This window comes from Balaenoptera acutorostrata, chromosome 12 (genome assembly GCF_949987535.1).
Source record: "Balaenoptera acutorostrata chromosome 12, mBalAcu1.1, whole genome shotgun sequence".
Classification (NCBI taxonomy): domain Eukaryota; kingdom Metazoa; phylum Chordata; class Mammalia; order Artiodactyla; family Balaenopteridae; genus Balaenoptera; species Balaenoptera acutorostrata.
Genome location: NC_080075.1, coordinates 72,688,093 through 72,707,284, shown reverse-complemented (window position 1 = coordinate 72,707,284; position 19,192 = coordinate 72,688,093). Strand labels below are relative to the sequence as shown.

Below are 19,192 nucleotides of genomic sequence, written 5' to 3'. Positions count from 1 at the left end.
CCAAAAGACATGAATGAAAGGTTAAAAACAAAACGAGAACTTGAAGATGCCAATGGGTCCTCTGTGCAAATTTGAAAGGAGCTAGTTGAAAGGTAAAGGTTGATAATACTAAGAACCAGACAGAAGAGAATGGGAAACTGTAATAGTCGTATCAACTGATACTTAATGAATGTTTACCATTCGCCAGGTGTTCAGTTGCTTTGGAGTCTACCTGGTGAAGAGATTAATCTGGACAGGAGGAGGAGCATCCCTTCCTTGAGATTAGAACAAAGATTCTTAACCTCAACTCCTTGAAATTATATACTAAATTTCGTGGGCAAATGCCTTTTAAAAATATCCAAAACAAGGTCCAGATTTCTAAAAGAGTGTTTGAGCCCTCTCTTTCAAAGGTGAAAGAATCAAGGAACGATAAAAGTTTGATTTAAAAAATTTTAAGGTGAAGAGATGGAAAATGAGGGAACTTTTACCAGATAGCCTTCTATCAGTTAAATAGGATTAGAGATTCCCTTTAAGGACAGTGAGATTTGGTGATTATGACATTTCCAAGTACTGATGATTGATTCATCCTCCTCCCTCCACAATACGTGTCTAGGAGCAGAGTTAACTTATTTTGGGCTCCGGGTTTGGTTTTCGAAGATCAATGGGCTCACCCACAATCTATCTTTTTTCTTTTCACCTCCTCGCAGTTAACCTAAATTCTTTCCAAACATCTTTTCACGGAAGTCTTCTTTGATAAATCTTAACTGTTTCGGATTCTAGATATAGTTCTTACCAATTTTCGGTGAATAGCTTAATGCCTCTGATTCAGTATTTTTCCATTTGGCAACTATTACTGAATGAAAATTGCAATTTCTGACGAGGATCAAAAGATATCTGTGAAAACCTCTTGCAAAGTTTTGGCTAACATCAGTACTATCCAATTACGAAGCGTTAACTATTCATTTTCAGTGTTAATGTGTCCAGTAATTTTTAAAAAGTTTTCTGAAGAATTGGTGTTCTGCGCAGTCTCACCCCCAAATACTGAAAGTGGGTGGAAGCTCCTCTCAGATTGAGGCTACGTCTTTCACTCCTTTTGTCTTGGAGTCGGACTAGAACTGTCATGGCGCCTTCAAGAAGAGGGGGAAGGCCTTCCCTTCGCCCAGCAGAATCATCGGGGGCACCACGACCGGACAGAGGGGTGGACGGAGAGACAGGCCCCAGTTGAGACCGAAAACACCGAACCCTCCAAGAGGTCTCAGCCGGACAGGATCTAGGGGAGGAAACCGGGTTGAAGACTACCCCTGCGAGCGACCGTCTGCCCGGGGCACCGCCCACCCTGGCCGCCCTGTCCAATGGAAACCCAACGGCACTGCGGCACCGCCCATCTGTTGGTCCGGACGCCGCGAGGGCGGGGCCCGCAGTTCGGTTGCGCCGCGGAGCGCAGCTGTGAGCGAGTCTTTCTGATCCGGGGCCCCGGAACCCAAGCTGGAGCTGAAGCGCAGGCTGCGGGGAGCGGAGTCGGGTGGTGAGCGCCGAGGGGACTGAGAGGGAGGGAAGGTTTCGGCTAAAGGACGAGAGGATCGGCCTCCGCGGCCAGGACGGTGGGACCCCGGCAGGCGGGTGTCTGGAGGCGGCCCTGCTCACTCGGCAGCCAAGGCCCGGCCCGCCGGAGCCGAGAGTACACCTCGGCCCCACAGTCCCTGCCCGGCCCTCCCCGACCGTCCCCGAGCGGCGGCGGCAGCGCCCGGAATTCTGCGGGCGCGGGGCGCGAGGCCCCGGCGTTCGTGTCGAACTCGGGCTGACGAGAGGCGGGGCCGGCGGCGGGGGCGGGGGCGGCGGTCGCGGGCCCGGCGGCCTGCGGAAGCGCAGCGTCGGGGCCGCGCCTGCTCGCGGGGTCGGCGCGCCGACTGCGCGGGGGCGTGGCCTGCGCCCCTGACGGCGCCGCGGGGTTGGCCTTTGGTGAGGTGGCTGCAGCTCGCTGCAGGGCCGGCCCCCGGGCCCGACGGTCCCTCGCCAACAGCGGGCTAGGCGACCTGTTGCAGTGTGAAATTCCTCCCCGAGCTTGCTTGTTCTGCAGGTCTCAGGCCTTCTTTGGTCCGCTGAGGGTGAGGGCGGGCGAGAGGCCTGTGAGCTGTTGCTGAGGAGTTGAAATGCTGAGAAGCTGCAGTCCAAAAAATGAAAAACTTTGCAGGAAAAAACTTTGCAACGATTTACCTACACTGCTCGGAAGTGAACGCTAGGCATCTCGGGGTGGCGAGGAGATTCCCTTGAGGGGCGTCAGTGGCCTTTTCCATATGTGATCTCATTTAAACCTCTGAACGACCGACCCTGAGACAAAAACTCCAGTGTTGCCATCAGCAGGGGGAGTGCTGGGGGATCTTGGGCATTGCCTTCATTTTGCCTACGGGGGAGAGATTGGGGAGGGAGAAGACAAGCACATTCGAAGAGCATCTATGACTGGTGAAGGTTTGGCATCTCTTGCGGTGCCCTGCTGTGGATTAATTGTGCCCTGGGTCCAGAAGTTTCTTTAGAGCCCATTGGCTACAGGCTTCCTGTATTAGAATTCCACTGGTATTTCTTATAATGTAGCTGGAAACTTTACTTAGCTGTTCAGATTCAGGATGCATTCTATAAATAAAGTAACCCATATGAACTTTCTTACCATTTTTTTAAGCTACTTTTCAGGTAGATTACTAAGACTGGTTGATTGAAATCTATGCTAGGCAAGGACTGAGAAAAAAACATAGGCGAAATAACATCTTGCCAGATTTTCTCTGTAGTGCTTTGTTTGCCCTCTGATATTTACTGGAATGTCATCTAATAATATCTCCTGGCTTGGGTTAAACACAGTGTAGGTTGGGGGCAGAGATGGGCAGAAGGGGGCATCTGAGAGTTCTAAAAAGAAATGAGGGCTTTTCAGAAGGTTGGTGTTGATCAGAAGCTTCTGTATTTTGAACTGACTTACAGGAGCAAATGTACTTTACAGGATATCATTTTCATCCTGGCGAGCACTCCCTTGAGCCCAGCACACATCAGGTTCCAACTCCTTCACGGCCTTCGTTCTTTTTTTTTTTTTTTTTTAAATACTTAGATATACTTTTTTTAAAAAATAATTATTTTATTTATTTATTTTTGGCTGTGTTGGGTCTTCGTTTCTGTGCGAGGGCTTTCTCCAGTTGTGGCAAGCGGGGGCCACTCTTAATCGCGGTGCGCGGGCCTCTTACTATCGCGGCCTCTCTTGTTGCGGAGCACAGGCTCCAGACGCGCAGGCTCAGTAGTTGTGGCTCACGGGCCTAGCTGCTCCGCGGCATGTGGGATCTTCCAAAACCAGGGCTCGAACCCGTGTCCTTTGCGTTGGCAGGCAGATTCTCAACCACTGCACCACCAGGGAAGCACGGCCTTCGTTCTTAGAGATATGGGATAACATTCAGGGATTGTCCTGTGATTTTGAAGTTAGTGACATTTAGCTTTTGAGGATTCTTTTTCTTTAAGTAGCCATGTCAATGTATAATACTATACACTAGTTAGTATAAAATGTTATACTGTATAGTGCTTTATCCTATAATGGCTGTGTCTTGAGTTATTTGTACTTGAAAGGAATACCTATGTCAGAGGATGGAGGCTTTGAGCCATGTGAATGAAATGAAAACTGGAAGCTTAAAGTCTTAGCTCTGCCTTAAATTTGCGGCTTTATGAGTGTGGGCATCTTATTTATTTTGTTCACTGTTGTATCTCAAGCACCTAGCTCAGTGCTTGGCCTGCAGTAAGTGCTTAATAAACATTTGTTGAATGAGTGAATGAAAAAAAAATGTTGCTAACCAATACCCACCCATTTGCCACACTCACATCACAGGGAGGGTGAGGTCATCAGGGATGAAGTCACTAGCCACTGCCAGTCACCTGGCCCAAGGGTAGCCTCATCATGGACTGGCAGGCTTGTTCTGTGCATAGGAGAGATGGACAGTGAATGTCAAGGTTAGTTCAAGTGGAATAAATCAGCTGAGGGTTTCAGCTGAATAAATTGGTTGAGAGTGCTACAGCTCTAGATCTAGAGCTGGTTCAGTGGAACATTTGGGGGTCTTGAGTCATCTGTTCCAAATAGGGCCCATGTACCTTGGTTCTTGAGCACAGTGCAAGAGGTAGGTGAGGATTCACAGAGAAGGCTATCGGGTAAGTGTTTGCTGAGAAGGAATGAGGCCCCTGATTTTGCTGTTCATTTGGACCTTACTAAACACGGGTTGTACTACCGTAAATCTTGTGCTTGCCACTCCTGGGTGAGTCATTTTTTTTTAAGTGATAAAATATGTTTATTAACAGAATTAAGCATAGCAGCATATTCTTTAAGCTTAAAATATACTTCAGTTGCTCACTGACCTGGGTGAGTCATCTTCAACCAAGAAAGCTCCCCTTCTCTAGACTAGGAGAGTAGTTAATGTTTAGGGTTCATACAGGACTAATTCTGATTTTGGATTTAAAGGAAACAAGGGAGGTATATGTTTTGTTTCCTTTTTAACCCCAGATTAGGTTATTAGGATGGAATCTTTATAGAATCTATCCTAACCCTCTCTGCCTTCTCCCATCACCCTTGCTCCAACCAATGCAGGCCTGAGTGTTTGTTCCAGCATGTCGGAGGGGGAGTCCCAGACAGTACTCAGCAGTGGCTCAGACCCAAAAGTAGAATCCTCATCCTCAGCTCCTGGCCTGACGTCAGTGTCACCTCCTGTGACCTCCACGACCTCAGCAGCTTCGCCTGAGGAAGAAGAAGAAAGTGAAGATGAGTCTGAGATCTTGGAAGAGTCACCCTGTGGGCGCTGGCAGAAGAGGCGAGAAGAGGTGAGGTAGTGGTCATGTTACTCTTGAGAGTGAATTCTAAGAGGTAAAAAGTGGAGGGGCAGAGTCTCAATGGGGCAGACCAAGCTTTAACAGGTCAGAGCCTGGGAGAAGATGATCGTATGGAGTATTAAAATAGAGAGTTCGTGTGGTAACTTTAATTCCCTTTCATTTGAATTTCTTCTCAGGTGAATCAGCGGAATGTACCAGGTATTGACAGTGCATACCTGGCCATGGATACAGAGGAGGGTGTAGAGGTTGTGTGGAATGAGGTACAGTTCTCTGAGCGAAAGAACTACAAGCTGCAGGAGGTAAGTAATGGTGAAAGAACGCAGCCTGTGGGATGTTAGAATGCTGGTGTTAAAGAGGAATTGGGGTTGGGAAGCTACTATGAGAAGAGTACGTTGGGGTTAGATCATTTCTAGGGGGGATAGGGAATGGCTTTTTAGGATGATAATGCTTTCTGAACCCTGTTATCCCAATGTCTCCCCTGCTTCCAGGAAAAGGTCCGTGCTGTGTTTGATAATCTGATTCAGTTGGAACATCTCAACATTGTCAAGTTTCACAAGTATTGGGCTGACGTTAAAGAGAACAAGGCCAGGGTAAGAACTTTTTCCTGAGCTTACTGCAAAGAGAGTAGTTACACTTATTGTTCATTTTATATTCAGAAAAAGATAGTTTTGAAACAGAGCTGGAATCAGCTGCTGTTGAGATGAGAGTAGGGCTATGACCACCACCTGTGCCTTTTGTCTGGTTATAGTCGGGATAGAAATGAGTGAATTTTTGTTTCTTCCTTCCCATAGCTCATATTGCTCAGTAGTTTTCATTGCCCTATTAAATCTAAGGAAGTGATGCTAAGAACAAAAGAGAGAAACTTTATCAAGAAAAACACCAGGCTTCCAAATTTTATGTATATGTTGTATATGTGTTACCTAGATAAGGGATCATTTCTACTGTAAGGCTTTATTTGTGTGCTTTGCCTCTCCAGGTCATTTTTATCACAGAATACATGTCATCTGGGAGTCTTAAGCAATTTCTGAAGAAGACCAAAAAGAACCACAAGACTATGAATGAAAAGGTATGGAGGGAGAGCAGACAAAGCTGTAGCCTGGTTTGGAGGTTTAAAAAAGATTATGTTAATTATGAAGCTGATCAGGATGGGATGGAGGGAACTGGTTGGAGGGTTAAGAGAGGGGATTACTGCTGACCCTCGGATCAAACTCTGTTCCAGGCTTGGAAACGTTGGTGCACACAAATCCTCTCTGCCCTAAGGTAAGTAGGATCTGGTTAGTGTCTTTCCCATATTTATTCCTGATTTAGTTCCTCCAAACAGATTTCAGGGCACTACTCTGCCGTTCTTTTCTGCCTCTCCCCACTTTCTTTGAGTCATATACTTCAAGATTAGGCCCCTATCGGTCTTTTAAAGGGTTCATCCTAATGCCTTGACCATGATGCTGTCTCCTACCTCTTTCTCCTAGCGCTTATCCAGCTATTTAACTCATCAGGCATAATGGAGATTCAGAGTGTGGGTATTATCTTTGTGGTGAGCAGCAGGAGACCAGGCCCTTGCTCCTCTTAGCCCTTGGGATCCCCCTGCCCTAATTTCCCAGTGGCCCCTCTAACAGCCCAGTGCCCCCACAGCTACCTGCACTCCTGTGACCCTCCCATCATCCATGGGAACCTGACCTGTGACACCATCTTCATCCAGCACAACGGACTCATCAAGATTGGCTCTGGTGAGGGGAGGGAGAGGTTCTGGGCAGGGGAGCCTCGGGAATTTGGGAACCATGGGGGTAAGATGAAAGGAATGGGGGAAGACAGAGCAAAGTTCTGAGGTGTGGGCTGGTGATAAGAGAAAGGACCTTACTAGGGGTAATTTATAGAGAGAGGCCAGTCAGTTAGTGGAGAAGGCGTAGGGTCTAATCTTGTACCTTTTTGGAGGGAAACGGGTTAATACAGAGATCTTGATAGGAGGTTGGGAAAGGGCAAGGGTTAGGTGTAAGGTATGATTTGAGCCCCTGGGGCCAGACGCTACCAAACCAAAGGACGTTCCAGGCTGTGCCTGCTGTGAGTGCTTTCATTTGCTGTGTATATGTGTGCAGTGTTTACCATTTCTGTGTGCCGTGTCTGTGTGTTGTTTGTGTGTCCATTTGTCTGGGGCTTGGCTGCTCCATCGCTTACAACTTTTCTCTGTTTTCCTCCCTCCCGCTTACGGGCTGCTCTGTTCCCAACAGTCTTTCATAGGATTTTTGCTAATGGTGAGAGCTCCCTCTGCCCTACTTGGGGCGCTGTTTGTGCTTCCTCTGCTCCCCTTTGCGGCTGCCCAGTGCATGCAGTCGTGGGAGCAAACACCATTCCCCTGCCTAATTATGCCTGCTTGGCTTCTGCGCTACCAGCCCTCCGCCTGTTTGCCTTTCCATAACCTGCTTGTTTCCTATGGCCTGGCTGGCCACTTATGTCCTGGATTCTTACTCGCCCTCATCATCAGGCTGGTTCCCTAAGTCATACTGTGCTCCCAGACTCTCTGTGACTTGTAGTCATTGTTTATGATCCGAGTGAGTCCAAACTGGGCCTGGCCCTGGTTCCTCGTTCAGCTCTGTGGCAGGCAATGTTGAGGAATAAGAGAGTAGAGCAGGGGTCTAAAAATTTTGTTGGATTACAAGTGAAACTGATTTAAGGGTATTGGTTCAGTTTTGAGCTGTTTTTGAGTTTCAGTCAGTAAAGGTGGGTAAGAAGGAGGCTGTCTACTTGGTTGTATGTTAATCCTTCTTATCCATCTTCATCCAAGTTTCTGAGGTCTCTTAATTGTTCCAGATTAGGAAGGGCTGCCTGTGTTTTTACACTGTTTGCAGGGTGGATGAAAGAACTAGACCAAACGTTTTCATGTGATCTGGGGTTAGATGTACCTGGGCTTTGGGGAAGGTAAGCAGGTCACAAGTGAGTTTCTCCTTAGACTGTGTTGTTCCTTGCCAGCCCAAAGCCCCCGTGTACCTGTTAGTTTAGTGCGGAGCCTTTGCTGCTACTGAGTTGGGGACCTTAGATGAGAAGCGGTAGACCTGAGAAAGGGGAGATAGGTGGTGTTCATGTTTAGTCTGGAGTTCATGATGGGAAAGGGATAGGTTTGCACCTGTTGAGGGTTAGAGACTTCAGGAGAGAATTTGTCTTTTGGGGGCCTTTCTCTGGAGTGAGGTGTGCTTTGTTGATGGTGGTCAGATTGTGGGTATCTCCCCTACTCCCAGTGGCTCCTGACACTATCAACAATCATGTGAAGACTTGTCGGGAAGAGCAGAAGAATCTCCACTTCTTTGCACCAGAATATGGAGGTGAGGCATCCCAGTTTCTCTGCCCTGTGCCCATCCCCCAGGTTTTCCACTTTACAACCTGAGGGTCGGAGGTAACATAACTGAAACTTTTGTCCTTCTCTACTGGCATGCAAAAAGTTTTAAGACACCTCTGCCATGTCCTGCCCGGATCCTCTGATTCACCAAAGCTTCTCTGTTTTCCCTAGAAGTCACTAATGTGACAACGGCAGTAGACATCTACTCCTTTGGCATGTGTGCACTGGAGGTGAGGAGACCAGAAGGGTGGGTAGTGGAAAGGGGTCAAATTAGAAGATAGAAGAGAAATGGAGGGTTGACAAGTAAGGTACTGGTCTTGAGGGAGTGACTGTGGGAGCACTGAGGTTCTTAGGTCTCTATTTTTCCTTTTTATTACCCCTCACTGCAGATGGCAGTGCTAGAGATTCAGGGCAATGGAGAGTCCTCATATGTGCCACAGGAAGCCATCAGCAGTGCCATTCAGCTTCTAGAAGACCCATTACAGAGGGTAAGAATCTTCAGGATCACTCCTCCTTAACAGACTTTGAAATGTCTTCAGATTTTTCTTCCTTTTACCTGCTGGGAATATGCTCTCTTCTAAGAGTAAGAAAACATAAAGCAGAAAGGGCACTCAAAGTAGTGAACATTTCCCTAGGTGTTTTTGGTACACACACACACACACACACACACACACACACACACACACACACACACATTCTCTCTCTCTCTCTTTCTCTCTCACAGGTTAGGGGTTTAAGATGGGTAATATTGGGACTAAAATTTGTGTGTTAACTTAGGTTTGTCTACGTGAAAACAAACTAATTTGTTGGTTACCTCAGGTAATTGGTATACACTTTCAGACAACCATCTTGGTATGTATTTTTCTTTCATATAGGCATGACCATTATTGGCACACACCCTTTTATTTATTTATTTATTTATTTATTTATTTATTTATTTGGCTGTGCCAGGTCTTAGTTTCGCCACATGGGAATCTTCGTTGCCGCATGCGGGATCTTTAGTTCTGGCACATGAACTCTCAGTTGTGGCCTGTGGGATCTAGTTCCCTGACCAGGGATCAAACCCGGGCTCCCTGCATTGGGAGCGTGGAGCCTTAGCCACTGGACCACCAGGGAAGTCCCAACCATCTTGATATTTTTGAACAAATCAATCAGTTTGAATTACTCAAACCAGTCATTTGGGGTTTTATATTTATATAGTTTTAGTTAGGGAAAGTGCCCTGAAATAAATGAGCTAAGATTTAAAGGATATGGGGGGGACTTCCCTGGTGGCACAGTGGTTAAGATTCCATGCTCCCAATGCAGGGGGCCCGGGTTCGATCCCTGGTCAGGGAACTAGATCCCACATGCATGCTGCAACTAAGAGTTCGCATGCCGCAACTAAGACCCGGCACAACCAAATAAAATTAAAACGCAAATCAAAAAATGGAAGAAAAAATTAAAAAATAAAAAGGTTATAGGGGTTATGAATCAGGAAGTAGACTATAGTAAGTAGGGTCTGGACAGGAAGGTCCAAACAAGGTTAGTTGGTAACTCATTAGATGCTTATAAAAGGGAGGAGGATAGTATGTATAAAGTGGATAACTAATAAGAACCTGCTGTATAAAAAAATAAATAAAAATTCAAAAATTCAAAAAAAAAGTGGGGGGAGGAGAGAAAAGGAAGATTAGTGGGAAGTCTTGAGGCTAGTGTGGAATAAGTTTCTAGTTCAGTGTCAGGGTGGGCTGTTCAAGTAAGAGAGGTTAGGTATATGGCCTTCTTGGCCTTCCAGATTGAAAGGAGGAGAGCAGGTTAACTGTCATAGGACCTGTGGGGTTAGAGGGAGCATGGGGAAATCCAGTGAATTTAATAAATGATGTAGTGGACAAAAGAAATTGTAGTGGTAGGCTTGGGAAATAAAAAGATGGTAACTATTATTGACCACAGTGGGTGAGATTGGAAAGAGAGAGGTAAGTTTGGTGAGGGTTGGAGAAGGTAGGCAGTGAGTGGGCTAATAAAGCAGAGAGATAGAAAATAAGGAAAAAGAAATCATAAGTTTGAACAGTAAAGAATAAAAGCTTGCGGTTGGGGAGCAGAAAAATAAAACCAGAAGGACAGTAAATGATACCTTTCATATAATACCTTACAGTTTTCAAAGTCCTTTCAAATACATTAGCAATTTGTTCCCTCAGCCAGTGCTGAGCACCTGGTATGCACACAGCCTTGTGCTAGATATAATGTGAGAGAGAGAGACGAACACAGTGGAGTGCTTGCCAGATGCCTGCTCCACTCCCTTGTCCCCTTTTCTAGGAGTTCATTCAAAAGTGCCTGCAGTCTGAACCCGCTCGCAGACCAACAGCCAGAGAACTTCTGTTCCACCCAGCACTGTTTGAAGTGCCCTCGCTCAAACTCCTTGCTGCCCACTGCATTGTGGGACACCAGCGTGAGTCCTCTTAACCCTCCTGGGAGTTTTTTTTCCAGTCTGGAGCCTTGTAACTCTCACTGGAATGATTCCTTTCCTCTTCTACTTCCAAAGGGATTCTTTCCGTTCCTCCCCCACCCTCCCCCAGGACCCCTTGTGCCTTCTGTGATATTAAGCTGAACTATCCTTCCTAACTTCCCATTCCATCATGCCCTCCAGACATGATCCCAGAGAATGCTCTGGAGGAGATCACCAAAAACATGGATACCAGTGCTGTACTGGCTGAAATCCCTGCAGGACCAGGAAGAGAACCAGTTCAGACTTTGTGAGTACCTAACTGAGAGGTTCTGAAAGGGACAGATTGGTCACTCCCACCCTGAGGTTTCTGTCAACTGTCCATTCTCTGGGAGTGGTGGAATCTGCTATTTTGCTCGTTTCCTTCCTTCCATCTTCCTTCTCTTTTTCTCCTCCAGGTACTCTCAGTCACCAGCTCTGGAACTGGATAAATTCCTTGAAGATGTCAGGTGAGAGAAGAATGAGAAAAAAAGCTTCCTTGAGGAGGCAGGGGTGGGTGTCCTAAGGCATCCACGGAGCCCATCCGACCTGTCTTATCTCCGCTTAGGAACGGGATCTACCCCCTGACGGCCTTTGGGCTGCCTCGGCCCCAGCAGCCACAGCAGGAGGAGGTGACATCACCTGTGGTGCCGCCGTCTGTCAAGACTCCAACACCTGAACCGGCTGAGGTGGAGACCCGCAAGGTGGGGCTGTGTGGGTGTGGCTGTCTCTGTGGTCGTGGTGGAAGGGAGAGAGGACATCTCAGATAAGGCTTTGTCCTTTAGAGAGAAGAATGTGTTTCTGCTCCCTGGCGTTCATGTCCCGTGGGCTGGAAAGGCTTCCAGCTCTTGGGGGTTTTTTGCTCACTGGTCCCTACTCTAGTGACCCTCTCTGTCCCCTCTCCCTAGGTGGTTCTGATGCAGTGCAACATCGAGTCGGTGGAGGAGGGCGTCAAACACCATGTAAGGCTCAGGGCCAGGGCTGCATAGGGCTGGGTGGCCAGAGGGTGGGGAAGGGGAGCCTCATTTTCTGACTGTCCTACTCTCCAGCTGACGCTTCTGCTGAAGCTGGAGGACAAACTGAACCGGCACCTGAGCTGTGACCTGATGCCAAGTGAGTCTCTCCTTTCCCTCAGAGGATGGAGAGTCTATGAGCCTTATCTGTGAGGGACACATTCAGGGGTGGGGAAGGTGACAGGGCAGTAACACATCGACTCACGTAGAATGAATATCTTCGCCCCTAAAATTGGAGGGTGGATCTGACAGTTTTGCTTGTGTCATTCTTTCCCAGCCAGGGTTGCCTGACTGGGGCTGTTCCAAGGGCTCTGTGCCCCTCACTGCTGCACTGTACTCACCCTCTCCCGTTTCTCTGTCAGATGAGAACATCCCCGAGTTGGCGGCCGAGCTGGTGCAGCTGGGCTTCATTAGCGAGGTGAGGTTTCTGCCTCCAGCCGCCCGCCCCCACTGCCTCCGCTCTCCTCCACCCGGTCTCACTGAGCTCCTCCCCTCTAGGCGGACCAGAGCCGACTGACTTCTCTGCTGGAGGAGACCCTGAACAAGTTCAATTTTGCCAGGAACAGCACCCTCAACTCAGCCGCTGTCACCGTCTCCTCTTAGAGCTCACTCGGGCCCAGCCCCTAATCTGAGCTGTGGCTGTCGCAATATGTGCTACAGCCTTCCTTCCCCTTCCCCCCAGACAGTATTACCCTGTGAAGCCCCGCTCTCCTTTATTATTCAGGAGGGCTTTGGGGCTCCCTGGTTCTGAGCATCACCCTACCCACCCCTCCCCTTCTCTTCCATCCCTCTGCACTTTGTTTACTTGTTTTGCACAGACGTGGGCCTGGGCCTTCTCAGCAGCCGCCTTCTAGTTGGGGGCTAGTAGCTGATCTGCTGGCTCCCGCCCAGCCTGTGTGGAAAGGAAGCCCACGGGCGCTGGGAGCTGAATTCTACAATCCCGCTGGGGCGGACGGGGCGGGAGAGAAGGGTGGTGCTGCAGGGGTGGCCCCGGGGGGCCATTCGATTCGCCTCAGTTGCTGCTGTAATAAAAGTCTACTTTTTGCTACGCGCGTCGTGTGGGTGTGTGGGTGTGGGTGGGTGTGTGTCTGTGTCTGTGTGAGTGTGTGTGTGTGTGTGTGTGTGGGCGCGCGCGCCTGCCTCCCCCGCCAGGGGGCGCGGAGGTTGGGCTGCAGGTGCGCAGGGAGAGCGGAACTGGCCGGGGAGCGAGGGCGGGGCCAGGGCAGGTAGAGCTGCCCCGCGGCGAGCGCTGAGGGACAGATGAGGTGCCGCTGCCGCGTCTGCGTTTTCGGTAATTTCTGGCCCTTCCGGTCGCGTTCTCTCCTGAGCGCCCACCCTGGACCCGCCCTACGCCCCGTGGCCGACTTGGGGCGGCAGCGAGGGGCCTCCGCCGCCTCAGCCGCCTCCTCTCCCGCTCAGGCCTGCCCCTCCCCCCGTGCTTTGCAGACGCGGCCCGGGGGCCCCGGCGGCTCATGCACGTGGGCCTGGCGCTGATCCTGGTGGGCCACGTGAACCTGCTGCTGGGGGCCGTGCTGCACGGCACCGTCCTGCGGCACGTGGCCAATCCCCGCGGCGCCGTCACCTCGGAGTACACCACCGCCAATGTCATCTCCGTGGGCTCCGGGCTGCTGGTGAGCGGGGCCGGGCCGTGGGGCGGGCGGTTGGCGCTGGAGAGCGGCGCGGGCCTCAGGTTTTGTTTCTTCCAGAGCGTTTCCGTGGGACTTGTGGCCCTTTTGGCATCCAGGAACCTTCTTCGCCCACGACTGGTGAGGGGATTTCTGGAGCTTTAATGAGGAGGCCCGGCGTCAGGGAAATGGGGGCTGACTCAGCTTCATCTCTAGTGGGAGGAGGAGCCTCAAGTGGCGTCACCGAGGTGGCAGTGGGAGAGGCAGCCACCCCCAGGCTGCTCACCCTGACCTTCTGCCCCTGTCAGCACTGGGCCCTGCTGGCACTAGCCCTGGTGAACCTTCTCTTGTCTGCTGCCTGCTCCCTGGGCCTCCTCCTTGCTGTGTCATTCACCGTGGCCAACGGCGGCCGCCGTCTTATTGCTGACTGCCATCCAGGACTGCTGGATCCTTTGTTACCACTGGACCAGGGGTCTGGACACACCGACTGCCCCTTTGACCCCACAAGAATCTATGTGAGTCCATTCTCTTCCCAGCCTTTTGGCGGTCCACAAAGCCTTGGTCCTGCCCTTTAATCGCCCCTACTTGCCACTCCTGCCCTGCTTCCTCTGGCCTCCCGCCCTTCCTTCACCTTTTAGGATACAGCCTTGGCTCTCTGGATCCCTTCTTTGCTCATGTCTGCAGCTGAGGCTGCTCTATCTGGTTACTGCTGTGTGGCTGCGCTCACCCTACGTGGGGTTGGGCCCTGTAGGAAGGAAGGGCTACAGGAGCAGGTAAGGAAGATGCACAGGAAGGGTTCATTCAACACAGATTGTGTTGAAAAGATGCTGAATTATATACAGGGCTGGAGTACTAACCCCACCCTCTTCTGTAGCTGGAGGAACTGACAGAGCTTGAACTTCCTAAATGTAAGCAGCAGGAAAATGAGCAGCTACTGGATCAAACTCGAGAAATCCGGATATCACAGAAAAGTTGGGTTTAGGGACAGGTAATGGGCCAGGAGGATTGTGGCCTGGGGAAGGGCGGTGGCAGGGACCACTCTTAGAACTGGGTTGGGCCTTTGCTATGCTGCTTGCCCTCTGACGCAGGCTCTTCCTTCTGTCAAGCAGGTGCTGATCTGGAGGCTCAGTCCACAAGGATCTTCCACTGACCCCTAGGATATGTTTATATAATAACAGTTGTAATAAAAGAACTTCTACTTGATTATGATTCCTTTTGGGGGAAAGGGGCGCTGGGCTAGTGTTGGGGGTGAACTTGATCAAAGAATACAGTGGTCTCAGTTACTTATAAGACTTTAATGAGGGATGGAACCTACTAACTCTACCAGTTACTGAAAGGAGAAGCTGGTGCTGGGCAGTCCCCCGCACCACTGACTGATGAACTTCAGCACGTCTTGGCACACAGGGCTGTGGGAGGTCTGTGAGGAAACAAGAGGGCACGAGAGGAACTCAGCAGCGCTGGGAAAAACATCCCTGATACAAAAAAAACTTGCTCCATCTCAGTGTGGGGAGCAGGGTTCAGGCCTGCACCTGCCCTCTTGACAGCACGTCCCCCACCCGGCACAGCTGCTGGTGGGTTCTTCAGCGCTGTTCTCCCTACCCCCATCTCTCAAGCCTTCCTCTCTAACCTTGATGGCCATAAGGAACTTATTCCAGTTGTCCTTGTTAGCTGCCTTCCCTGGCCGCTTAAATTCAATTTTGTTCCTCAGAATGGGGTATCCTGGAGGGGTGGGGGGAGAAAAAAAGATGAACTGGAGATTGCGATGGATTGAGGGGGAAGAATGAAGAGCAATTTAGGGGTAGAAAGTAGGATATTCTTGTCTTCTGCATCCTTTACTGAATCACAGTAAAACAGTTTCTTGATCCTGCTGTTTTTCCCTCCTTTCCACCCACCACAGAGTATGGGGTGCTGTAGGGTTCTGTACCTGTAATGAGGCAGGGCAGTGCCCGAACTCCAGTGCTGGCCGCCACCAGGGAAGCCTCGTAGGCACCACGCTCATCCCGAGGCAGAACCTGCTCCAACCGCTGGTCCATTGAGATTGTGAGCACCCAGTCTCGAACTTCTTCTCTCTGAGCCTCCTGGGAAGGACAGAGCAGCTTCACGCAGGGCAGGGCAAGTAGAAGGTGATGGGTAGAGGGTTTGCTGAGCCGTCATCCTGTGTACCACCTTTCACCCACAAATGATCCTCCTTGGATTGGTGGTCACAGTCACAGCCTTAGCTTTTTTCTCTGCTTCTACTTTCACTGAACGAACAGTGAGGGCTGAGGCCCTTCCAGAGACGTTGCTGACTGATGCCATTACAAAGTGTCGGGAGGACCATCCTAAAGTGTCCTCCCTTTCCAGTGCACTCACACTCGTGAGGCCTCCTGCTCTCCAATCCTGTGCCCTTACCGGGACGTGCTGCTTGGCTGGGAGTGGCACCTCAAAGGGAATGTCTGTATCCTGAAAGTCAGAGTGGTCAAGGGCATCCAGAGTCCCTTCTTCGATTGCCTGCGGCAGAGTGGGCAGCCATGAAATAGGCACAGCTTGTGACAGGCAAAACCTCCCAACCTCTGGGCACAACTGCCCTACTCACATCTGTCAGATCCAAAAAGCGGTTGAGGAAGATGAAGGCCATGTTCTCCCAGCCAACTGCCTGCACCAGAGAAAAGGTGCAAGTGGGAGTGAGCAGCTGGGCGTGGCTGTGTTTCTCCAGGATGCAGGGAGGAGAACCCAGGAAGATACAGGAAAATGATCTCCTCCATAACGTCAGCCCCACACTCAGCTCTGCTCCACCTGAGCAGCTGGGATTTCCTACTTTCCAACTTTTGATTTCCTTCTCTCCTGGGCCCCGCCCTTGCTTGGCCCCATTGCTCACCTTGGCAGCAATGCCTGCTTCATAGAAGGCCTTGTCTGCAGGTAGTAGCTGGGTGTGACGTAAGAGTGAAACAGAAAGCCTGGCAGCCACAGTTTCCTATGGATTAAAGTCAAAGCATTATGATCCTGGCACTATGTGACTGAGCTGCCAGACCAATGATCTTATAACTAAGGCAGCCATAGAACCAGAAGACCAACAATCAATATTAAATTGCTCTGGGTCATGCAGTTCTGGGTCTTAGTTTTTTTTTCATCTGCACAAGAGAACTGGACCTAGGTTATTTCTAAATTTCCTCCCACCTCTAGAATTCTATTGTCCAACTCCAGGAAATAAATATACAATATACTACCATGAATAAGCCAAAGGTATGTATATATTATAAGAGGTCAATGCAGAAATCATGGAATTTGAATGTTTGAGCATAATGAGGCTGGAGCTTTGTGGGCACAGAGCCCTAAGAAGGTCAGAGGAATACAAAGAAAACCATCTCAGCAAGGGTAAAGAGAAACTAGGAGAGCAGTGAGCCAAGCTTGAGACTGTCCAGATCTTGAATTCATTCAACTTCATACATTTGAAGATACGTCTGTAAGACTGAGGGCTCCTCCCCCGTCTGTCTCACCAGCTGTTTGATGCTCTGGGCCGCAGAGCGAGTGGCATAGTAATGGGCGATCAGCAGCATGGTCTCGAACTCCTCATGGGCTGGAGAGTTTGCCTCACTGGACTTCACCAAGTTTTCACACTAGAGCAGGGAGAGTGCACAGCCTGGGTCAGGGGTCAGAGGAGTGCCAGGGCCAGAGTGGTCAACTGACGGCCACCTGGACAGAGGAAGGTAGAGTCCGAGGGTGAAGGTTTATGTGCGTGAAAGAAAAGATGCGGAGATGGACAGGTGGAATAGCCTTTCTGCTCTGCTGTCCACCCGACTTCCTCACCAGGTTGAAGAGGACGTCCCGAAGGTCAGCCCAGTTGTGATAGGCCTCGGCACTGTTGGTCCCAGGGGAGCTCACCATGTCAGTGAAGATCCTTCTGTAGATGTTGAAGTTCTGGAGGTGGAGGGGGAGGGGGAGGGGGAAGGAGAGCTGAGTGAGAAGAGCACAACTAGAAGAGAAGGTCAGGGGAAGTGGGGCCAAAGAGGAAAACGGGCTGTAAACGTGCATGCGCGCGGGGGAGCTATGGGACGCTGCTGGAGAAAGCGTTATTTTAAGAGAAGAGGAAGAAGAAGGGTAAGAAAAAGCGATTTCTTCCTATCTGGCGCCCTGTGGGTGTGGGCAAATGTGTGGCTGTGAAAGTGCAGTCACACTGTTACCGGGTGACAGTGTCCGCAGTGAAAGTGCAGTCACACTGTTACCAGGGTGACAGTGTCCGCAGTGAAAGTGCAGCCACACTGTTACCGGGGTGACGGTGTCTGCAGAGCTGCGATGCTCAGGTAGGAGAGCGGTGCTCACTCTCCGGAGGAAGTCAGTAAGGCCCTAGAGGTGTGTGCGGTTCATCTCTGCAAGACTGTTCCCTGCGTGCTAGCTAAGAGCATGGGGAGGTTGTTTGGTGTTCCTTCAAAGGGTAAATCCTCTAGAGAGGCTGTACGTTTCTGAAGAGGCTGGGTGGGGTCTCTGGGGACGATGCTCTCTAATGAAAGAATCCTTTGAGAAGACAGATCCTGAGAGCGTGAGTGGTTCTTGAGGAGAAGGTAAGAATTTCCTTGCGGAAACGTTCACCCCAAGGAGCAGGCTGATACCTGTGGGTTAGCAGGGGCTCCGTGTTGCACATACAGGGCCAGCGCCTGGGCATAGTCGCCCTCTCGGATCAGGTGAGTCGCATACAAAGCCACGTACTTGTGCAGAATCTTGTAGTTCTGTTCCAGGGGTGCAGGAAAAGCAAGGGGAGGTTGGGGTCAGTAAGACCAGGCAGTGAGGGTCGGGTGGTGACTTGAGGCCGTGGATTTGTTTAGGCGGCCAAGGGCATATGCAAGCCAGGCCCAGCTAGGCCTCTGACCCCACTGTCAGAGTGTGAAGACTGAGCTCTCTGACGCTGATCAGGGATCTTTGGGGTTTGGGCTTTGGAGGAAGTAAGAGAGACAGCTCTGGGACAGGTGGGGAGTCAGAAAAATGCACAGAAGAGCTGGGAGTGGGATGAAGAGAGCAGTACCTGCTTGGTAGCTGTTTCAACACACTTGTCCCACTGGCCCTGCTCCACATACAGGTCCAAAGCAGCCGCCACATCCACACCCACCAGCTACGGGTCAGTGGAAAAGACAGAGTTACACGAGGAGAAGGAGAGAGAGAATCTCTTGAGCTTGCCTCCTGCTGACTCTGCCAATCTCACCGAGTCCACTTTGCCCTGGTTCTTGAGGAACTCTTTATAATGCTGGTCCACATAGTCTTCATACCTGTGAAGATGTGCAGAGATCTTGCACTTCATGGTCCTGGGATGCACACCCCTCCCATGAGAACTTTCTCCCAATCTTTACAAAAGGAAGTAAAAGAGAATTTCTAGTGAGAAGGGGTCATGAGCTTACCGGGGATCTAACTCCTTAGCCACACGCTTGGCCTTGTTCCATTCCTCACCCTCAAGGAAAGCATCGATCGCTTCCTTGACTAGGTCCAGGTTCAGATAGAGCTCTGCAGCCTGCACAGTGGAAAGTCAGAGACTGGAGATCATCTTTCCCCTCCCTCCCCAGTCTCCCCTCTGGGAACTCTCTGTGAACTCTGGGGAAACAGAAATGCATGCCATGCCTGCCAGGAGACCCACCTCATACAGCTTCCTGAGTGCAGGTGTCACCTTTCCACCCATCTCTGTGCAATCTATTTCTATTCAGTCCCAGCACGCTACTTACTGCACTGTGCTTTCCAATTCCAATCAGCTGGGGTCCCACAGCCCGAACTACTTCCAGACTGCGTTGGGGAGGTAGAAACTTGATGGAGAGTTCAGCTGCCTGAGTGGTTGAACAGCAGATAGAAATGGGTAGGAGAGACAAATATTGCTGGGGGGTCCTCGACCTGCTCTGTTTTTTTCCCTCCAGTTGTCAACTTTCTTGCACTCTCCCTCACTTTCCGCCCTCTTGGGCAAATCCTGCCTCATGGTCCATCAGAGCCTTTAAATAGA

At 50.3% G+C, this 19,192-nt stretch overlaps 3 protein-coding genes across 4 annotated transcripts in view; 2 read left to right on the top strand and 1 right to left on the bottom strand.

Annotated features, from left to right (window-relative positions):
* Positions 1-1,372: 1,372 nt before the first annotated feature.
* NRBP1 (nuclear receptor binding protein 1) lies at positions 1,373-12,662 on the top strand. The gene is made up of 18 exons (XM_007191343.2): positions 1,373-1,504; positions 4,583-4,812; positions 4,998-5,120; positions 5,310-5,411; positions 5,798-5,887; positions 6,041-6,081; positions 6,451-6,545; positions 8,049-8,132; positions 8,318-8,376; positions 8,536-8,634; positions 10,436-10,568; positions 10,767-10,872; positions 11,021-11,071; positions 11,170-11,305; positions 11,510-11,563; positions 11,651-11,714; positions 11,977-12,032; positions 12,113-12,662. Exons 2-18 carry the CDS (start codon positions 4,603-4,605, stop codon positions 12,215-12,217), a joined length of 1,608 nt encoding a protein of 535 aa, XP_007191405.1. The 5' UTR covers positions 1,373-1,504; positions 4,583-4,602; the 3' UTR covers positions 12,218-12,662.
* A 135-nt stretch (positions 12,663-12,797) lies between these two features.
* On the top strand, positions 12,798-14,442 carry KRTCAP3 (keratinocyte associated protein 3). Of its 2 annotated transcripts, XM_007191341.3 has the most exons (7): positions 12,798-12,905; positions 13,061-13,245; positions 13,321-13,380; positions 13,548-13,754; positions 13,878-14,012; positions 14,114-14,227; positions 14,349-14,442. In XM_007191341.3, exons 1-6 carry the CDS (start codon positions 12,875-12,877, stop codon positions 14,219-14,221), a joined length of 726 nt encoding a protein of 241 aa, XP_007191403.1. In that variant the 5' UTR covers positions 12,798-12,874; the 3' UTR covers positions 14,222-14,227; positions 14,349-14,442. The 2 variants fall into 2 exon arrangements, with proteins under 2 accessions (XP_007191403.1, XP_057413916.1); XM_057557933.1 differs by having other exon boundaries at positions 13,061-13,380.
* Positions 14,443-14,519: 77 nt separating this feature from the next.
* The window catches only part of IFT172 (intraflagellar transport 172), a 41,527-nt gene continuing 36,854 nt past the window's right edge, over positions 14,520-19,192 (bottom strand). Inside the window, exons 36-48 of the mRNA XM_007191344.2 lie at positions 18,924-19,022; positions 18,606-18,715; positions 18,413-18,476; positions 18,236-18,322; positions 17,826-17,942; positions 17,026-17,136; positions 16,716-16,835; positions 16,097-16,192; positions 15,815-15,874; positions 15,631-15,729; positions 15,164-15,317; positions 14,867-14,958; positions 14,520-14,656 (exon numbers count right to left, since the gene is read on the bottom strand). Coding sequence (XP_007191406.1) covers positions 14,567-14,656; positions 14,867-14,958; positions 15,164-15,317; positions 15,631-15,729; positions 15,815-15,874; positions 16,097-16,192; positions 16,716-16,835; positions 17,026-17,136; positions 17,826-17,942; positions 18,236-18,322; positions 18,413-18,476; positions 18,606-18,715; positions 18,924-19,022 — 1,299 coding nt within the window. The 3' untranslated portion in view covers positions 14,520-14,566. The remainder of the gene's footprint in view (positions 14,657-14,866; positions 14,959-15,163; positions 15,318-15,630; positions 15,730-15,814; positions 15,875-16,096; positions 16,193-16,715; positions 16,836-17,025; positions 17,137-17,825; positions 17,943-18,235; positions 18,323-18,412; positions 18,477-18,605; positions 18,716-18,923; positions 19,023-19,192) is intronic.

What these genes read in the sequence shown, in the direction of transcription:
- NRBP1 (XM_007191343.2), top strand. Translation starts at nt 4,603, where the DNA reads ATGTCGGAGGGGGAGTCCCAGACAGTACTCAGCAGTGGCTCAGACCCA. An exon ending in AAATTCCTTGAAGATGTCAG is followed by an intron (nt 11,072 to 11,169) that starts GTGAGAGAAGAA and finishes ATCTCCGCTTAG; the next exon opens with GAACGGGATCTACCCCCTGA. An exon ending in CTGAGGTGGAGACCCGCAAG is followed by an intron (nt 11,306 to 11,509) that starts GTGGGGCTGTGT and finishes CCCTCTCCCTAG; the next exon opens with GTGGTTCTGATGCAGTGCAA.
- KRTCAP3 (XM_057557933.1), top strand. Translation starts at nt 12,875, where the DNA reads ATGAGGTGCCGCTGCCGCGTCTGCGTTTTCG. An exon ending in ACCTTCTTCGCCCACGACTG is followed by an intron (nt 13,381 to 13,547) that starts GTGAGGGGATTT and finishes TGCCCCTGTCAG; the next exon opens with CACTGGGCCCTGCTGGCACT. An exon ending in AGGAAGGGCTACAGGAGCAG is followed by an intron (nt 14,013 to 14,113) that starts GTAAGGAAGATG and finishes CCTCTTCTGTAG; the next exon opens with CTGGAGGAACTGACAGAGCT.